At 39.4% G+C, this 20,647-nt stretch overlaps 4 protein-coding genes across 4 annotated transcripts; 3 read left to right on the forward strand and 1 right to left on the reverse strand.

The window, feature by feature from the left end:
* The first annotated feature begins 83 nt into the window (after nt 1-83).
* Nucleotides 84-2,026, forward strand: LOC131431162 (elongator complex protein 3). Its single transcript, XM_058596714.1, has 3 exons — nt 84-219; nt 277-518; nt 587-2,026. Exons 1-3 carry the CDS (start codon nt 198-200, stop codon nt 1,970-1,972), a joined length of 1,650 nt encoding a protein of 549 aa, XP_058452697.1. The 5' UTR covers nt 84-197; the 3' UTR covers nt 1,973-2,026.
* Nucleotides 2,027-7,821: 5,795 nt separating this feature from the next.
* On the forward strand, nt 7,822-9,763 carry LOC131431163 (voltage-gated purine nucleotide uniporter SLC17A9). The gene is made up of 4 exons (XM_058596715.1): nt 7,822-8,119; nt 8,181-8,961; nt 9,018-9,234; nt 9,292-9,763. The coding sequence occupies exons 1-4, from the start codon at nt 8,037-8,039 to the stop codon at nt 9,537-9,539; spliced, it is 1,329 nt and encodes a 442-aa protein (XP_058452698.1). The 5' UTR covers nt 7,822-8,036; the 3' UTR covers nt 9,540-9,763.
* Nucleotides 9,758-11,255, reverse strand: LOC131431164 (uncharacterized). The gene is made up of 3 exons (XM_058596717.1): nt 10,709-11,255; nt 10,466-10,650; nt 9,758-10,404 (listed from the first exon to the last, which is right to left on the reverse strand). The coding sequence occupies exons 1-3, from the start codon at nt 11,156-11,158 to the stop codon at nt 9,927-9,929; spliced, it is 1,113 nt and encodes a 370-aa protein (XP_058452700.1). The 5' UTR covers nt 11,159-11,255; the 3' UTR covers nt 9,758-9,926.
* A 4,652-nt stretch (nt 11,256-15,907) lies between these two features.
* On the forward strand, nt 15,908-20,502 carry LOC131429308 (uncharacterized). Its single transcript, XM_058593371.1, has 2 exons — nt 15,908-16,187; nt 17,360-20,502. Exons 1-2 carry the CDS (start codon nt 15,908-15,910, stop codon nt 20,500-20,502), a joined length of 3,423 nt encoding a protein of 1,140 aa, XP_058449354.1.
* The last annotated feature ends 145 nt before the right edge of the window (nt 20,503-20,647 follow it).

Here is a 20,647-nt window from a genome sequence, read left to right on the forward strand (position 1 = left end):
GGGGGTGAGCAGAATGCATATTAGTGTTCTCAACTTAACGTAACCTCTATTGATACAAAAATTGTTGGCCTCTTGTTCAACACCTCTCGTGAAACGTCAAGACTATTATTGTGTCATCGAGTCGTGTTTAGAATAGTGCGGAATAATTTCTGCATTTTTCCTCAAAAATTACGTGAAAACACGTCTTTTAACGAAATATGACTAAGAAAAAACCTCTAGGTACGGTGCACTGCAAAACTTTCACTGACATTATAATTTTTACCGTTTCTTGTACAGGAGCTGGCTTGAGCCGGGACGAACGAATGTTGATCGTGGTAGGTGAAATCATTCAAGAGTTGCTGAAGGCCCACCGTGATGGTAAAAATGTTAATTTGAACCGTTTGAAAACACGACTTTCGTCTAACTATGGCCTAGATAGTGCACCTAGGTTGGTAGACATCATTGCAGCGGTTCCTCACGAAGCGAAACCGATTTTGTTGCCGAAACTGAAAGCGAAACCAATCCGTACGGCAAGTGGGGTGTGTTTCTGTTAATTAGCTTCTGTTGTGAATTACACTAGATAAGAGCGGTTGTATTTTTTTTTCAGATTGCCGTTGTTGCTGTGATGTGCAAGCCACACCGGTGTCCTCACATCAATATGACCGGAAACATTTGTGTTTATTGTCCGGGAGGACCAGATAGTGATTTTGAATATTCGACGCAGAGCTACACCGGTTATGAGCCTACCTCGATGCGAGCGATCCGGGCAAGGTACAATCCATTTTTGCAAACCAGACATCGCGTAGAACAATTGAAACAATTGGGTCATTCGGTAGATAAGGTTGAATTTATAATAATGGGTGGTACGTTTATGTGTCTTCCGGAAGATTATCGAGACTATTTCGTTCGTAATCTTCACGATGCACTATCGGGCCATACGAGTTCTAGCGTAGAAGAAGCGGTTCGCTATTCGGAAAAATCTCATACCAAATGTATAGGTATAACAATCGAAACTCGTCCAGATTATTGCCTGAATCGCCACCTGTCAGATTTACTAGCATATGGTTGCACTAGACTGGAGATAGGAGTTCAATCCGTGTACGAAGATGTCGCCAGAGATACAAACCGTGGCCATACAGTGAAGGCCACATGCGAGAGTTTTCAGATGTCGAAAGATGCCGGATTTAAAGTAGTTTCACATATGATGCCTGATCTGCCGAATGTGGATATTGAACGAGACATAGAACAGTTCATAGAGTTCTTTGAAAATCCCGATTTTCGTGCAGACGGTTTAAAAATCTACCCAACCTTAGTTATTCGTGGCACCGGATTATACGAGCTGTGGAAGACAGGTCGCTATAAGAGTTATCCGCCGTCGACATTGATTGACTTGGTTGCGAAAATCCTAGCACTGGTGCCACCGTGGACACGAGTTTATCGCGTTCAGCGAGATATTCCAATGCCATTAGTCAGTTCCGGTGTAGAACACGGCAATCTTCGAGAGCTTGCCCTCGCTCGAATGAAAGATCTTGGAACCGACTGTCGTGATGTTCGCACTCGAGAAGTTGGCATCCAGGAAATTCACAATAAAGTACGACCGTATGAAGTGGAACTTATCCGGCGAGATTACGTTGCAAATGGAGGATGGGAAACGTTCCTTTCGTACGAGGACCCCTCACAGGACATACTGGTTGGCTTGTTAAGACTTCGTAAGTGCTCACCGGATACGTTCCGACCGGAATTGATCGACAACTGCTCGATTGTCAGAGAACTGCATGTATACGGATCAGTTGTTCCTGTTAATGCTAGGGATCCGACAAAGTTTCAACATCAAGGATTTGGAATGTTGTTAATGGAAGAAGCAGAACGCATCGCACGTGAAGAACATGGAAGTAAGAAACTTGCTGTTATTTCTGGAGTTGGAACGAGAAATTACTACCGGAAAATGGGTTATGAATTGGATGGTCCTTACATGTCTAAAATGTTGGATTAGATATTTACAGAGGCATCTGCCCACTTGGAATAAAATCGTTCGATATAAAATCAAGCAAGTTGTTTTGATTTGATTCAATTCTAATATGTTCCGAAATTTCGTTTGAAATATTTCAACAACCTCGTATAGTTGAGTGATTAGAAATGGTGCCCACAACACTGTCACTCGACTTTGTTTGTGCTATTTATAGTGAGTTTATAACATTTGGCATGGTGGAAAAGGGAAACTCTCTTTGAGATCATTTTCGATTTTCGTCGTAGTTTATTTCAACAACCGTATACCGTATACAAGTTCTAGTGCTCACGCACGATCACGCGGGCTACCGTGTTTCGTTCGTTTTTTTTAAAATTCAATGGTAATTGTGTGATCCAGAATGAATTTCTTGAACAATACAGTACAATGACTAATAAGACGATCTCAATATGAGCAAACCTGAAGAACAAAATGCAACGGCAGTGGCTTTTCGATCAAGGACAATTGTTATTGATTTCCAAAAGTATTCACCTTCAGTAAGCTAAATTGAAACCTTGTTGAACGGAACAATGTGGCTCGACATAAAAAAGGTATATGAACTGCAGTTGAACAAATCAGACAATGCAATTTACATGTACACGCAGAGAAAAATATTGTAAATGTAACTAAATCTGGGTTTCACGTAACGATTTATTTTGTTGAAATAGTGACAAAAGAAAAATTTGTTTAATATAGCAAATATTGTTGCTTGAAACAACAAAACTAGGTATTTGATTTTGCTCAGTGGATTAGTTTGTTTCTATAAATATTTTGTTAATACCAACAAATATTTTACTTGTGCGTTCCTGTCAATTTGTTGACAAACAATTTCATAGTAAATTCAACTTGCAAAATCAGTTCAAAATGAACTAATTTTGGATAAAGGTAATATTTATAGTGTTTTGAATTTATAAACTTGGCAGTTGAAATAAATGATAAGATATCAACTTGAAATGATTAGTATTTCAACTTACGCTTTTGTTTGTAAAAAATATTCATTTTGTTTTGTTTTTACTAGTAAAATGATTTCTTCCGAAATAATTTGAAGGCTTGTTTTTGGTACATTTTTCTTCAATTTATATATTTGTAAGGAATTCCAATTACATTTATATTCTATACATTTATAATATTTATCTACATACCACAATCAATCCAATATTACTTTTTATAGTATTCAATGATTCGGTACCCTTATCCGGTGCCCTTCCGGTGAAGATAGAGATAACCTGCATCAAATATATGTTGTTAAGAATACGTATTATTGCAGTTTCTAATATTATTAACTATCAATACTTACGCTTGGATTGATGAAAAGCCCGATGAAAAATATATAAGCAGATAAAATTTTACTTTTGAAACGCGTAAAAAATTTTTCTGTTCATTCACGACTGAAAAAAACGACTCTGGTTTATAAGAAATAGGACTGATACGGTTCTTTTGAACAATAAACTTGGTTGTATCATTACACAAACAAGACAACAGATAAAATGAATAAATTTTGTTCTTCACATAAAGATAAAGCAGACTTGAATCAACATAGATATTGCGAATAAAATCAACTCTGCTTTTGTTGAAACGCAATACATTGATGAATTATTTCAAGAATAAAATCAGCTGGAACAATTATTTTTTTCGTTTGGCAAGACCAAAATATTTATTCACATTGAACAGAGATCTTTGTTGATGTTGAAGGGAGAAAATGGTTTAAAACAACCATATTCTAGATTGAAATTAACATGAATCAGATTTAAAAATCTACTAACCGATTTGTTATTTTAAACAAGCTCCATTTCTCTGCGTGTTCATCAAGGCAAAGACATCATATTAACAAGATATCCAGCTCTCACATTTCCCGAACAAATAATTCGCAACATCAATTTTTGCTAACATGGCGCCCTCAAGCGAGTCCGCATCGAATCTCGTACATAGAGGTACATAGAAGCAGGGGAGAGAAACGTCAAATTGACATGATATGTTGAATGTGATGCCTTGTGATGGCGCAGAGATGCCAGGTAAAAATTTCAAATACCTGCAGACAGGGTCTGTAAATCTGAAAAAAAAATCTGCAGTCAGCAAGTATGTCTTGCTGGCAGCAATTTCTCTATAAAGTATGACACGCAAAAGGTCGCGGAAATTTTAAAAGTCTGTAAATATAGACGAAAGTCTGTGATAATTTCGAAAGTCTGCAAAAATCTGCGAGAATTTCAAAAGTCTGCACAACAAAAAATGTCTGCAGCACTATACCCCAAATCTGCAGATTTACAGACAAATCTGCAGACCTGGCATCTCTGTGATGGCGGTGCTGAACTGAAGATTATTTCGCTCTAAGCTGACAGGGTCTGCTCAAGGTAAAGAGCATCAAAAAGGTCCAGCGAAAGGAAAGTCTGTAATGATTATACATGAATTACAAAAGCGTTGTATTGTATTTAACTCTTATCTTCCGCCAAAAGACCATAACCGGGGTTAAATAAAACCAAGATAACTAAAATAACTTCCCTTTTTTTTCTTGGATACTGCACAATCTTACAAAGGAAATATTGATAAAATAAAATCACGGTGCTTCATGTATAATGTATGTATCATTCTTCCGAAAAACCGGACATCTTGTTACTGCTCCATTAAAACAGCGTAGAATCGCCAATGCTGAATGGTATATAACCACAGACTAACAGACAGGACACTCAAATTAGATTCTTCAATCATTTTAACGGTCATTTCGAATATTCCTTTATTTGGGACAGTACTCACATGTGTCATGATGGCGCCACATTACTTTATCAAAAACATCCTCTCTGTCATCTATACTGTTTTTATTTTTTTAATTTACCAACAGAGTTGCCATTCATGCAGAATTACCTGTATTGTATTGATTTGTATACGTCCATGCGAATTTCATGCAGGATACAGATTTAATCGCGAAAAAGTTAAATATATTATCAACGTAATCCAATAATTTATTGTGACGATTCATTTTCAAAAATTTCGATGAAATCAGGCATCCCTGCAAGCAGCTGATCGGTGTTGACAAACGAAGGGGAAACCAACTAGTAAAAAAACTTTTACGTAACACAAGGGGTGTACCGATAGTAAATAGTTCGCGCAGTACAATATAGGTGGAACTAGTGCATCACGAAAAAATATTTTTATAACAATTTACTCATACTGTCATGTCTGTTAGTCTGTGGTTTAGTCGAGAACTGGAAAAGCATTATTTTGACATAAGAAGCTGTAAACGTGGGAGCAGAGATGCCATATATTTTCTTAGAAAATCTGTATTGCTTTGTATGAAAAATCTGTATTTATCTGTATTCACTAATGAAAGGAAATTTCGGAAATAAAATGATGTTTAAAGATGTTATTCCATTAGATTATTGTTATAGAATGGCAGATGCAAGGAGCATTCCTTTATATAGTAAGTCCTTGCCGCACTGACAAGAACATTCAACGACGATATTTAATTGTTTTTGTTATCAACCACAATTGAATTGTAAATCCATATACTTTTTTCGTTTGAAAATGATGCCTTGGAATTCAAACATGGAATTCAAACGCCCAACATGCAATGTCAAGTCAGGTCAAACAACTTTTCAGTCTGACAATAAAGTTTCATGACGCCATGACTTCCTTGAACATCAGTTCAAATTGGTTTCAAATTATGATATAAATGTATTTCAGCGTTCATCATTCAATCATCAAACAACTGCACGAAAACATTTTCATTTTAATATGGGCAATCAAACACGCTCAGAAGGAAAAGTTTCATAATTTCTTTCTTACTTTTTGTGGTATCTGTATAAATCTGTATTATTTTGAGAAATCTATATAAAATCTGTACTCTGTATTAAATCTGTATGCGCATGTAAAAATCTGTATAATACAGATAAATCTGTATAAATGGCATCTCTGCGTGGGAGCTCGATTTACAGATACACTTCAAACAAGATAAGGCAAAACTAGGTTGGATTAGTTTTAAATTACCTAAACTTATCTAGACTAGTTGGGATTAAATGAGATTAGAGAAGATTATTTTGAAATGACATGAGTTTATTAGTATGAGATTGTCTAGAGTTTAGAGTGATTTGCCCCTTGAGTAGTTCTAATGTTTTAAAAACTGGTGCACTTATACCTCATTACATTCGACGAACCCTTCAAGATATTTTTTCATTTGGTAAATAAAAAGACACTTACTGAAAATTTTAATAACTGTTTGACAGTTAGTTTTCACGACAATCAGTATTTACAGAAGTTCGGTTATTGGAAGATTATTTTACCATTATGTTTCTACCGTGCTCGGCGACTGTTCAAATTTACCGTATGAATTGTATATCTATTTACAGAATTATGTAATAAAAACTTGCGTAAAACTGATCGTCCGGTAAAAATATGCATAATTGTTGTAAAATGAAGTTTATGTACCGAAATATCGGTATTTTCTATTGATTACCGAAAGTTTTCGTCAAATAAATTACCGAACAACGGAATCGAATCTTATAGTGTGATAACACAGACTAACAGACATGACAGTATGAGTAAATTCTTATAAAAATAATTTTTCGTGATGCACTAGTTCCACCTATATTGTACTGCACGAACTATTTACTATCGGTACACCCCTTGTGTTACGTAAAAGTTTTTTTTACTAGTTGCTTTCCCCTCGTTTGTCAACACCGATCAGCTGCTTGCAGGGATGCCTGATTTCATAGAAACTTTTGAAAATGAATCGTCACAATAAATTATTGGATTACGTTGATAATATATTTAACTTTTTCGCGATGTTGGAAGGTAACCATTTATTTGACTCAACGTTGTTCATCTAGACTATTTTTTATTGTGTTGGTAGTTTTCACCCGAAATTAAGTGGCGGTAGACCAGAAGCAAGTAAATATTGTTACAAAACGGGTTCGATTTAGTATTGCGTTGGAGGATGCGAAGTAGGCATAATTCTGTATATAATTTTGGCAATATGTATTAAATCTGTATCCTGCATGAAATTCGCATGGACGTATACAAATCAATACATTACAGGTAATTCTGTATGAATGGCAACTCTGTTGGTAATTGAAAAAAATAAACACAGTCTAGATGACAGACAGGATGTTTTTGATAAAGTAATGTGGCGCCATCATGACACATGTGAGTACTGTCCCAAATAAAGGAATATTCGAAATGACCGTTAAAATGATTGAAGAATCTAATTTGAGTGTCCTGTCTGTTAGTCTGTGGTGATAAGTCATATTGATATCAAAATTCAAACTACATTGCGAATACTTCAGTTTCTTTTAACGTTCGTTAAAAAAATAATTACTGAGCTAATTCCGGACGTTATATTGTTTAAAAGTAAGTAAAAATATTGCTGAGCTCGGTAATGAAAACTAAATGTGTATGTGACATTAACGCATTTTAACAAGTACACATTTGGTACAGTATACCCTATTGCGACGGCTTACAATAAGCGGCCCTTACACGTGACAATATTATTGTCAATCCAAAGTATTGTCAATACCGTCAATCCAAATGACTTGGTAACTTGAGTCTGCATTTTTCGAACAAATCAAACGTTTGAAGCTTCAAATATTGCAACTGAACATTGAAACATTGAGAGGAGAGTTCATTGCACATATTTGATAGTTTCTTCTCTGGAGAGAAAGTATTGTCGGATTGATGAGCAGTTTTGATTTTTTGACAATATTTTCGTCAATCCAATGAAGTTTCCATTACACGATCAAAAGTATTGTCAATACTCCTTGTATTGACAATAATATTGTCTCGTGTAAGGGCTGCTATATATTACAACTTTCCACTGATTGAGATACCCCTCTTCAGGAACTGTCAGGTAGACAGCTGGTATATTTAATGATTTTCCTTCGCATTATGTGCAGTTGAAAGAGAAAAGCAAAACATTTGCCGTGGCCGTATGCCTGGTTGGCGTTTATTTGTAACAAATCGTAAGCCTGATAGCGTCGTAGTAAATTTTTCAAGCACAAAAATGAAACTGCCCGAGGAATAGTATCATCGAAAATCGATGTTCCCAGAACGGAGGTAGGACAGTAAAATGGTGAAGCCAATTCCGATGGAAGAAAAACTAAAATACTCGCTTCTGCGAGATTTGAATGACACTCAGAGTATATGGACCAGGTAAATGGAATCATTTGCCTCGATGACTATTTCTGTTATTTTGATTAAACATATTTTGTAGGAATGAGAAACGGACATGGTTCCTAACGTTGCTTGTAGGAACATGCATGCTATACTCGACCCGTACGACGATGCCTCTTCTAGTTCCAGCCGTAGCATCAGAGCGCAAATGGAGTAAAACGGACTCAGGCACAGTGTTGAGCTCATTCTTTTGGGGGTACACTCTAACCCAAGTGCTCGGAGGCTATCTTAGCGACAAATTTGGAGGCCAGAGAGTGATATTACTTGCTGCCATTGGATGGTCATTAATCACATTCTGGATGCCAAATATAATTACGTCTGCCTCGTATCTATCGAGCTACTCAATACCGTTCATTGTTTCGGTACGAATCGTTAATGGAGCCTGTCAGGGTATCCATTTTCCTAGCATGATTAGCATCACTAGTCAGAATCTGAGTGCAAATGAACGAACTAGTTTCTTCAGCATCCTAACATCCGGCTCAGCGCTTGGAACGTTGCTAACTGGAATTCTAGGCTCGTTTATCTTGGACTATTTTGGATGGCCAACGGTGTTCCGGGTGATTGGCTTTCTAGGGCTCTCTTGGACCCTTTTCTTACGTTACTACACAATGTCTTCCGATCGCAATCGGATCATTAACATCTCTCAGCCTAGTAGGATATGTTCGAAACTAGGTTCCACTGAGGCCGTCCCGTGGCTTAGATTGTTCGGGAGAGCGTCATTTTGGGCCTGTGTTCTAGCACATGCCTGTGAAATGAACTGTTTCTTCGTGTTACTTTCCTGGTTACCGACATATTTTCATGAAAATTTTCCACTGGCAAAGGTGTTATTGTAAGATAATGCAAAATTCTTTATTTAATCAATTCGTATATATTCTAGGGATGGGTGGTAAACATGATTCCATGGCTGGCACTACCGCCGGTAACTTTTTTCGGTAAAATTCTTACCGAGAAATTAATTGCCAAACAATGGCCATTGATTCGAATCAGAAAGCTGGTGCAGAGCATTTGTTTTCTTGGACAAAATGTTGCTCTTTTTATGATGTGTCATACACAGGAGTTCAACATCGCGCTGACATGCATGTCAATTATTATTGGTACGTATTTGATATAACAATTTGTTGAAGAATAACACAGTAAATGTGTTTGTACAGGTCTCTCAGGACTCCACAATAACGCGGTTACTGTGAATCCACAAGATCTCGCGCCAAACCACTCGGGTAGCGTGTTCGGTCTGATGAATACTGTGGGTGCGATTCCAGGGTTCCTAGGAGTATACCTGGCAGGTCATATTCTAGAGCTAACACAGAGCTGGTCAGCAGTATTCAGCACGGCCGCGGCAATCAACACTGTTGGTTGGTTTTTATTTACAATCTTCGGTGCTACGGAGCCAATTGTGTAGAATCAACCAAATGGGATACATAACTACTTCTTTTTTTACTTCATTTAGACGCAACCAATTTCTGTGACTCATTCCTAGCTGAAATTATACCAAATCGGGTCCGGTCAATTTGTGTCGGATTCTACTCATATGAAATTTGTTTGAGTAATCACGCGAACGTAAGATAAAATGTATTCGGCGGTTACTAGAAGGGAAAATAAATATCATCACAATTCTAAATGTTATTCTCAGTTTTATTCTTTATAAATTATATTCATTCTGTACAATTAACGACTTTCGAATTATAATGTGTGGTACACTAGAAAATCCAATATTTAAACGTAGCTATTAAACAAAGTTAGTAAACTATTTTAACTGTTGATAATTTTAAATATGCTCCTGGAATTATCAACAACACACTAATACTTCTGGAACATTCAAATTTTGGAGTAAGTTGGCCAACTCTATATGTTCAAGTTGCAGTTGATTCGCTGCAATGTGCAGGTTTCCAAATAGCCACAGAAACTCTCTGCAAATTTGTATGTGACCTGCCTCCGAGTTCGCATTGAAAAGATTTGCCAATTCAACGTTTCTTTGCTGAGACTCGCTCAACAACATATTGCTGTATGGTGCTTCGTTCGTTGCTACCAAATTTGCCAATATTCTTACTGCCAACACCGTTTCTGCACAGCGAGTAGTATGAGACATTTGCCTGAGTGTTGCCGCAAAACTTTCGATGCAGTGATTTGTAACTTGAATCAATGTATTTTGGTGCAGAGTTTCGAAACGAATGAGAAATAAGCATTTGTAAAGCACCTTCAAACTGTTAAGCTGTGGTTTCTTTGAAGATATAATCGGTAGCAATTGGACCAAAACTAAATCTTTGCTGAAATGTATAAAACTACTACGTATAAAAGGATATTTTTGATAGTACTTAACAAATTCACCTGATGAAATCAAATTTGTACTCTAATATCAGATCGATGGCTAATAAGATCTCAGTATAAAGCAAGTCATTTCCGGTTTCACTCAAAAGGTGAATGAATCGGGCTACAATCCCTTGTGAGGACAAAACTTTCATGGATTTTACTCCTGAAGAAATTATGTTCTGCAAGGTCCAAATACACGTACTCTGAAATACGGAATGAATTGTATTGACAAAAACGAAATTAATTGATTTTGAAACATACATTTATTTGTTGATTATTCAAATTCTCCAGAAATGTTATTAAGTACGTTCCGGCAAAAGTGGCCACCTTTTCACAGCACACTTCATCCCCAAGTGTAAGATTACACAAACATTCTCCAGCCAGCTCTTGCAATTCGGATGACTGGCCGGTTAGTGCCTTCACGATTACATTGATCGAGCCGGTTATCCGTAGGAATACGGAAATATTTTCAGCACTTTGTTGAAACCCGTAGCTAAGCTTCAAAAGATCCTTCGCATCAGCATGCTTTCGTCGTTTGATTCTCGACGCGAGACCCTTGATCTCTTGGCTAGTTATGTTTTCGATCTCTTGTGCCTCTTGCAGCATTTCACCGAGACCGGTTCGGTTGATGTCGATTTCCGCCTTCCGATGCAATTGGCGCTCCAGGTTGAGTTCAGTGCGCTTTTGATTTCGTACGGTTGCTTCATCCATTGTAGAAACTATAAAACTGTTCAAATGTTGTTCACATTGAAATTGCAGTATCCTAAACACAATTATTTTTTTTTTTTTTTGTTTACATCTTTTCTCGGCTAAGACCACGTTTGGTCCATCTCGCCGGCCTTCGTGTTATTGTGTTTTGTGAATTTTTCGATGTTGTGTTGGCTTCTTTAGAAAGTTATTTCGGCTTCTTGTAGGAATTGTGTTATTTGTTTAAGTTCTTTTTCATTGTTGTCTGTTAGTATGGCATTTAAAGGTTTTTTATTTTCCAGTACTTTGTAGTAGGATCTGGTTATCATCCATTTCGCGCAATCGTATAGTATATGCTCGATGTTTTCCACCTCTTCACACATATCGCATAGATCATCTGATTCCCATCCCCATTTAAATTTTCGATCTTTTGTATTGCAATGATTAGACCTGATTCGATTTAGGGTAATTTTTTCGTCGGTTGTTAGTTGATTTATTCCTTTTTCGATATACCAAACTTTTCGGCATGGATGTTTTGAAAATTCGAAGTGTTTTATTCCCTTGTAGCCGGAGATGTTTTGGTATTCTGAAATCCAATTTGACCAGATTTCCTCTTTTGCTAATTTTATAGTGTTGGCAACACAGATCAGCGATCATGCTGCGTCAAAGAGAAGACACGATAAGCCCCTTCGAAATGTCGGTACACACTTAAAGCCATTTCTTGAGCTCGGCATAATAAAATGCCGAAACTGATCAGCAACACGTAAATTTGCTGATTGCTCAGCAATCAATACACATGTTTCTGAACTTCGTTAAATGCATTCACTGATATTTCGGTAAAATGCTTCACTTTGCCGAAATTTGGCATAATTGCTTGCTGAATTTATCAGTAAACAACAGATATGCCGACATCAGCAGAGACGTTTGCCGAGATTTCGGAATATGCGCTAGCTGATGCCGAGATTCAGCACGACAGCTGTCATTTATTGCCGCGTTACATTTTCGCTTCGCATTGTGCGATTATTTTCTAATGAAATTCTCTAGTGAAAAAATGGATAATCTTCGAAGAAGCGTGGAACCACTTGCAAGTACAAATATTGAATAAATATAGTGACATGTTTCGCTTTATAAAAAGCGACTTTATCAGAGCACTCGCGATTATAAGGGAAAAACACCCAACACGGGGCTCAAAGCGTCCTCGAGACAAAACTTTGGGGGATAGGCGAAAAAATAACCCAATGCATGGAATAATTCAATAGATCAAAGTAAGTTTATTTTTTGAACAATACCGTATATGCATCATTAAATATTGAACATTTTTGTAGGCCAAAAATCAATATATATTTTTATTTTCATATTTCCAGCTCGACTCAAGGTGCCCGCATCTGGAAACGCCGCTTTTTATTTATGCTACATGTTTTCAGGTAGGCTTTAAGCACTACTGACAACAAATTTGTAAGCCTCCTTTAAGTGTTAATAAAATGAATTTTTTATCCTGAATAAATACAAACAAAATAATTGACAAGATTTTTAATTACTGATGATTCGGTAATTTATTTTTTCATTTTTTCGTTTTATTGGATTGCCGAATATTCAGTGAACGTTTCACTGAGCAAACAGTAAATCTTATGCTGACGATTTCGGCAATATTTGACGTTTGTCAAATTTTAGGATGCCGAGACGCTCAGTAATTTTATTTTTGCCGAGATGATTGCTGATTACTCGGCTGTGCGAATCACGGCATTTTTTTGCCGAGACTCAGCTAAAAAATTTAAGTGTGTACAGGTAGAAATGTCAAATAAAACTAGTGTCACACGCGATAAGAAACAAGTGCCTCGTTAATATGTATTTTCTGATTAAAAAATAAACTTAAATATAGATCGTAAGTAAAATTAAATCTTCAAATTGAAATGATTAAAACCTAGGATATTACAGGCAGTTAAAATATAGAATGAATATTGGACTGTTACAGTAGGACGAATTGTACACGAAGAAGACTTATATTGTAAGTAAACTAAGATGTAAAAGAAGGAATGAATTTATAAATCAACATTAAATTTCTAGCTTGAAGCTTACTCCAACCATCAATTTCGAGTTTGCTAAAAAGAAGTTTCCGAACTGTCCTTCGTCCCGTAACAGAACTTCAAGAATATAATCCAGCCCACGCGGTGTTCGCCAGTTACAAAATGGCGGAAGCCTCTGCCACAGAGCAATCGGAACTTATACCGCGAAACTGTCGAATATGTAACCAACCTGACGAAGTAGACAGTCAAATGGTCCAATGTGACGGATGCCAATTCTGGAGCCATTTCACTTGCGCCGGTGTTGGAGATAGCACTGCTAATGAGAGCAGAGCGTACTTCTGCCAGTTCTGTCCGCCAGTACCTTCACGTTCCGATACACAATCGTCAACTCCAAGTGCTAAAATACGTCTGGAAATGCAGCGGCTTGCTGATGAAAAAGAAGTACACGCCAGGCTCTTGCTGGAAAAGGAGAAACTGGATAAAGAAATGCAGGAAAAAGCGATTCGTTTAGAAATGGAAAGGAGGGATAAAACCATAGCGAACATGTTGCTCTTGGAAAAAGCATTTGTCGCCAGAAAATACGATCTGTTGCAAGCTCGTCTGGAGGAAGATGACGAAAGGAAAAGCACACGAAGTCTCCGTAGCCTCGGTTATAATGCAAACAAAGTGCAAGAATGGATGAATAAGCACCCAGCAGTGACCCTGAGTTCCAAATCTGGGGAGAAGATCCCCTCCGGACTCACGTCGCAAGCAGCTTCGAATCCTCCGCATGCACAAACCATTGTTGTGACCAGTGCAATTGGTGACGGCTCACGTATGCCTTGTTTTCCAATAGGTGGAAAGAGAATCAACACTTGTATCACCACGGCAGGTCTATCCTATGTCGACCTGATCTCTCCCGTCTCAACTTCTTTCTGTAAAATACCCACTGGTACTGTGACGACTTCTTTAGCGATGATACAACCGGCCGGTCAATCAACACCTCGAACTTCTCAACGTAATGGAGAAATTATTGTTCCCGACATTCAAGAATGTTCAGTGGCAATGACCTCCGCGCAGCTATCGAATTTTCAAACGCCGGTCCAAACCACGGTAGTATCAGGTTACAACAGTGAGAATTTCCATATGTTTAACACAGCCATATTGCCCCCCGTGACACAAGGTATGCCCTTTTCATCATTTAATTTACCTCCCCAAAGAACGGTAGTATCCGATTACAACCGTGACAATTTACATATGTTTACCACACCTGTATTTCCCCCCGTGACACAAAATGTAACGTTTTCGTCGTATGATATACCACCGGGTGTGGGTATGCCCTATGATGCACCGCCGTATCGCCCTCCAGTGTTGAGTGTGTCGAGTTATCAGAATCCAATATGCTCGTTCCCCATACCAGCTTGCGGTTCTTCTCAACCATCGCAAGGGCCGAATGCACAACAACTCGCAGCTCGCCATGTTGTATCAAAAGATCTCCCTACGTTTACGGGCAACCCTGCGGAATGGCCGCTGTTTTGGAGCAGTTATATAACCTCTACACAGATGTGTGGATACACGGACAGCGACTAATGCGACTGCAAAGATCTATCCGTGGAGATGCTAGGAAAGCAGTTAGTTGTTTTTTGCTAAATCCCTCAACCGTTTCGGAAGTGATGAATACACTTCAAACTCTTTACGGACGCCCAGATGCCATTATAAATACTCTGCTGAGTGAAGTTCGCGATACCCCGGCTCCAAAACCAGAGAACATGAAATGCATTTAGCCAATCCAATTTTACTACAGGAACTCGTGGAGAAACTTCCAGCCAACATAAAATTAGACTGGGCAATGCATAAACAAAAGGTTATGGTAGCTGATCTTCGAGCTTTCGCCGACTACATGAATGTTATAATAAGAGCAGCTAGTAGCGTTACGACAATTACGGAGTCAAATATTCAAAGGAATAATCGCCACAAAGGAAAAGTTTTCATGAATTCTCACGCTTCAACGAGTGTCACCCGGTCTGAGAGCAGAAGTGCTAACGAGTCTGATAAGGTAGAAATCAGAAAAGAGCGTCCTTGTGCGATTTGTAATTTAACGGGACACAAACCAAAAGACTGCAATAAATTTAAACGGATGAGTTTAGCGGATCGTTGGAAAATAATATCTGATGTCAATCTGTGTAGAAGATGTCTATATTCACACGGCAGATGGCCGTGTAAAGCCCCGTTATGTGGGTTAAATGATTGTCAACTGCGTCATCACAAACTACTTCATCCAGGCAACCCTGTGATTACCGAACATTGTATTTCAAGTTCAAGTTCAACCTCCGGGATGGTTTCCGTACACCAAAATTATCGCTATCGAACGCTCTTCCGTATAATTCCCGTCTTACTGTATGCAAATGGGAAGTCTTTGCAAACCTTTGCTTTTCTTGACAGTGGCTCCGATTCTACACTTATCGAAAAAGGTATAGCGGATCAGTTAGGTGTGGTGGGTCCTGTATCTCCACTTTGTATGCAATGGACCAATGGCGTCAAGCGAACGGAGGAAGAGTCACAGAAACTACAACTTTCTATCTCGGGAGTTGATTCCGTAAATCGTTTTATTCTAAAAGATGTCCGTACCGTACAAAGTTTAGACTTACCTCAACAGTCAATCCGATTTGCCGAGTTAGTGCGCAGATTTCCATACCTTAAAGGGCTTCCTGTGAAGAGCTATGATGATGCTTCACCATGCATACTGATCGGACTGAATAATACCGCTATGATGACGTCGCTCAAAGAGCGAGAAGGGAAAAGAGATGAACCCGTGGCAACCAAAACCAGGCTCGGATGGGTACTTAGTGGGAACTCCCGAACATCCAGCGACACGATTCCTAATCGCTTGTTTCATGTATGCTCCCAGTCTACGGATCAAGAACTTCACGAACTGGTCAAGAAATTTTTCAGCGTAGAAAGTACCGGTGTTATGTTGCCGAGTGCGTTAGATTCCGCTGAAGACAGACGTGCAAAACAAATTATGGAAGCGACGACAACTCGTATACCAGGTGGGAAATTTCAAACAGGACTTCTGTGGAAGTATGATGTGGTAGATTTTCCTAATAGCAGACCTATGGCAGAACGTCGACTCTTTTGTTTAGAAAAGCGACTGGCTAGAAATCCAGAACTGTACGCCAATGTTAGAAAGCAAATATCAGATTATCAAGCAAAGGGCTATGCTCATGTTGCTTCTAAAGGGTGATTTTTTAAGAGCTTGAGAACTTTTTTAAACAATAAAACGCATAAAATTTGCAAAATCTCATCGGTTCTTTATTTTAAACGTTAGATTGGTACATGACATTTACTTTTTGAAGATAATTTCATTTAAATGTTGACCGCGGCTGCGTCTTAGGTGGTCCATTCGGAAAGTCCAATTTTGGGCAACTTTTTCGAGCATTTCGGCCGGAATAGCCCGAATTTCTTCGGAAATGTTGTCTTCCAAAGCTGGAATAGTTACTGGCTTATTTCTGTAGACTTTAGACTTGACGTAGCCCCACAAAAAATAGTCTAAAGGCGTCAAATCGCATGATCTTGGTGGCCAACTTACCGGTCCATTTCTTGAGATGAATTGTTCTCCGAAGTTTTCCCTCAAAATGGCCATAGAATCGCGAGCTGTGTGGCATGTAGCGCCATCTTGTTGAAACCACATGTCAACCAAGTTCAGTTCTTCCATTTTTGGCAACAAAAAGTTTGTTAGCATCGAACGATAGCGATCGCCATTCACTGTAACGTTGCGTCCAACAGCATCTTTGAAAAAATACGGTCCAATGATTCCACCAGCGTACAAACCACACCAAACAGTGCATTTTTCGGGATGCATGGGCAGTTCTTGAACGGCTTCTGGTTGCTCTTCACTCCAAATGCGGCAATTTTGCTTATTTACGTAGCCATTCAACCAGAAATGAGCCTCATCGCTGAACAAAATTTGTCGATAAAAAAGCGGATTTTCTGCCAACTTTTCTAGGGCCCATTCACTGAAAATTCGACGTTGTGGCAGATGAAATTATCTTCAAAAAGTAAATGTCATGTACCAATCTAACGTTTAAAATAAAGAACCGATGAGATTTTGCAAATTTTATGCGTTTTATTGTTTAAAAAAGTTCTCAAGCTCTTAAAAAATCACCCTTTAATAGTGAACTCTCTGCAATAGATCGAAACCGGATATGGTATTTGCCGTTAGGAGTTGTTATTAACCCTAAAAAACCGGAAAAGGTACGAGTAGTGTGGGACGCTGCCGCTACTGTGCAAGGAATCTCCCTGAACTCTGTTCTACTCAAAGGACCGGATCTGCTCACTCCATTGTCATCTGTGCTCAGTCGGTATCGTCAGAAACAAGTTGCTGTTAGTGGAGACGTGCGGGAAATGTTCCACCAAGTGTTCATACGACCGGAAGACCGCCAAGCTCAGCGTTTTTTATGGAGGGATCATCCGGAGCTGCCGATTCAAGTGTACATCATGGATGTAGCTACATTTGGCGCCACGTGTTCTCCGTGTTCGCTACAATATATAAAAAATAAGAATGCAGATGAGCAAGCAATCGAATTTCCGGTAGCATGTGAAGCAGTTATGAAAAACCACTACGTTGATGACTACCTGGACAGCGTAGATACGGTCGACGAAGCAGTGCAACTGGTAAACGACGTAAGCATTGTTCACGCTCGAGGAGGTTTCGAAATCAGAAATTGGCTGTCGAGTTCATCGGAAGTGCTGAGACGAATAGGAGAGCATGATTCAACGACGGCGAAGAGCTTTGGAATGGATAAAAGTAATAAAGTAGAGCGAGTGTTGGGAATGACTTGGTTACCGAAAGACGACGTATTCTCATATTCGATCGGGCTCCGAGATGATTTGCGTTCACTGCTGAGCGGAGAAGTTGTTCCAACCAAACGAGAAGCGTTGAGTTTGGTCATGAGCGTCTTCGATCCATTAGGATTCGTAGCGGCTTTGCTTATTCATGGAAAAGTACTTTTGCAGGATGTGTGGAGATCAGCGATTGGTTGGGATGATCAGATTCCAACGGATATATTCCCTCGTTGGCGCCTGTGGGTTCAACTGCTACGCCAACTTGAAAATGTTAGAATCCCTCGTTGTTATTTCCCTGGATATGGATCGCACGCATATGATAGTCTCGAACTGCATATCTTCGTTGATGCGAGCGAATCAGCGTACGCTGCTGTTGCGTACTTTCGCATAGTAGATGATGGAGCTGTGAGGTGTAGTCTCGTTGCTGCTAAGACCAAAGTAGCTCCTATAAAACCGCTTTCTATACCTCGATTAGAGCTTCAAGCAGCTGTCCTGGGAACACGACTAATGAAGACTGTCATTTCCGATCATACAATAAAAATAACGCGAAAAGTTCTATGGAGCGACTCCAGCACGGTGCTGTCTTGGCTACGGTCAGATCTTCGACGACGCACACAGTTTGTAGCATTCAGGGTCGGCGAGATTTTGGAAGCAACCGACGTTGATGACTGGAGATGGGTACCGTCGAAGTTGAATGTGGCTGACGACGCCACTAAATGGACCAAAGAAACAACCATGCTGGATTACAGCAGATGGTTCAATGGTCCGGATTTTATTTACGAAAAGATGGATTGCTGGCCACAATATAAACAACCACAAACTGAAACCTCAGAAGAAATGCGATCAATACATGTTCTCTCACACAGCGTCACGAAGCAAATTGTAGATTTCCAACGGTTCTCAAAGTTCGAACGATTAATACGTTCAGTCGCCTTCATGAATCGTTTCTACAATAACTGTAAAAGGAAATTGCTACATGAATCAGTTCCCATCACCGAGGTTCTCTCAAGCGAAGAACTAAAGCTGGCTGAATTTACCATATGGAAACTTGTCCAATTGGATGAGTATGCTGAGGAGTTTGCAATACTGCAGCGTAACAAATTACTTCCACCAAACCAACAAGAGCCGATTAAGAAAAGTAGCAAAATTTACAAACTTTCACCATCAATTGGCGTAGGAGGAATCATCCGCATGGAAAGACGTATGCGCGAGGCGAAGTGGGCATCAGAGGACATGAAATCTCCTATCATAGCACCTAAGAAGAGTTACGTCACTCATCTTCTAATTGATTGGTACCACCGTAGATTTCATCACGCAAATGGTGAAACTGTGGTGAACGAAATAATTCAGAAATACTACATTTCTGCACTACGAGTTGCCGTTCGAATTGTATGTAAACGTTGTAACTGGTGCAAAGTATACAAGTCCAAACCACAGACACCACGGATGGGTCCGCTTCCGGCTGTACGGGTAACGCCTTATGTACGCCCATTTTCATTTGTAGGATTAGACTATTTTGGACCTCTCACTGTTCGGATCGGGCGCAGCAATGCAAAACGATGGGTGGCGCTCTTCACCTGTTTGACAGTGCGAGCTGTCCACTTGGAAGTAGCCTACAATCTAAGTACCGAATCTTGCAAGATGGCTATTCGTAGATTCATAGCACGTCGTGGCGCACCGTTGGAGATATACTCCGATCAAGGAACCAACTTTCAAGGAGCGAATCGAGAGCTCAAAACGGAGATTGAAGCAATCAATAGTTCATTAGCCGGAACTTTCACGAACGCGGCAACTCAATGGAAGTTTAATCCACCGTACGCTCCCCATATGGGTGGGGTGTGGGAGCGCCTCGTACGTTCTGTCAAAGTCGCTCTTGCTTATCTTCCCGTCGCTCGAAATCCGGATGAAGAGATTCTATCTACTGTATTAATTGAAATAGAAGCGATGGTGAACACACGCCCGTTGACCTACATTCCGTTGGACAACGCAACTGAAGAAGCACTCACGCCAAACCACTTTTTGCTACTCAGTTCTAGTGGTGTTGGACAACCTGCTAAGTTACCAGTGGACCCTCGTACGATAATGCGATCGAGTTGGAACCTCGCTCAAGTGATGTTAGACCGCTTCTGGACTCGTTGGATCCATGAGTATTTACCGGTTATTACAAGGCAAACGAAGTGGTTCGGGGAAGCGAGACAGTTGCACGTAGGCGACTTGGTGTTTATTGTAAATGAGAACATTAGGAACAGCTGGACTAGGGGTAAAATTCTGCAAGTGTATCCTGGAGCAGATGGCCGAGTACGTAAAGCTGATGTTCTCACTTCAACTGGGATTCGTCAACGACCGGCCACGATGCTCGCTGCCCTGGACGTACGTGAGTCTAATGTTGGTATAGCTGAAGAGACTACAAGCAATACGGGTGGGGGCCTGTTGGCAACACAGATCAGCGATCATGCTGCGTCAAAGAGAAGACACGATAAGCCCCTTCGAAATGTCGGTACAGGTAGAAATGTCAAATAAAACTAGTGTCACACGCGATAAGAAACAAGTGCCTCGTTAATATGTATTTTCTGATTAAAAAATAAACTTAAATATAGATCGTAAGTAAAATTAAATCTTCAAATTGAAATGATTAAAACCTAGGATATTACAGGCAGTTAAAATA

This window comes from Malaya genurostris, chromosome 2, assembly GCF_030247185.1.
Source record: "Malaya genurostris strain Urasoe2022 chromosome 2, Malgen_1.1, whole genome shotgun sequence".
In the NCBI taxonomy this organism is placed as follows: Eukaryota; Metazoa; Arthropoda; class Insecta; order Diptera; family Culicidae; genus Malaya; species Malaya genurostris.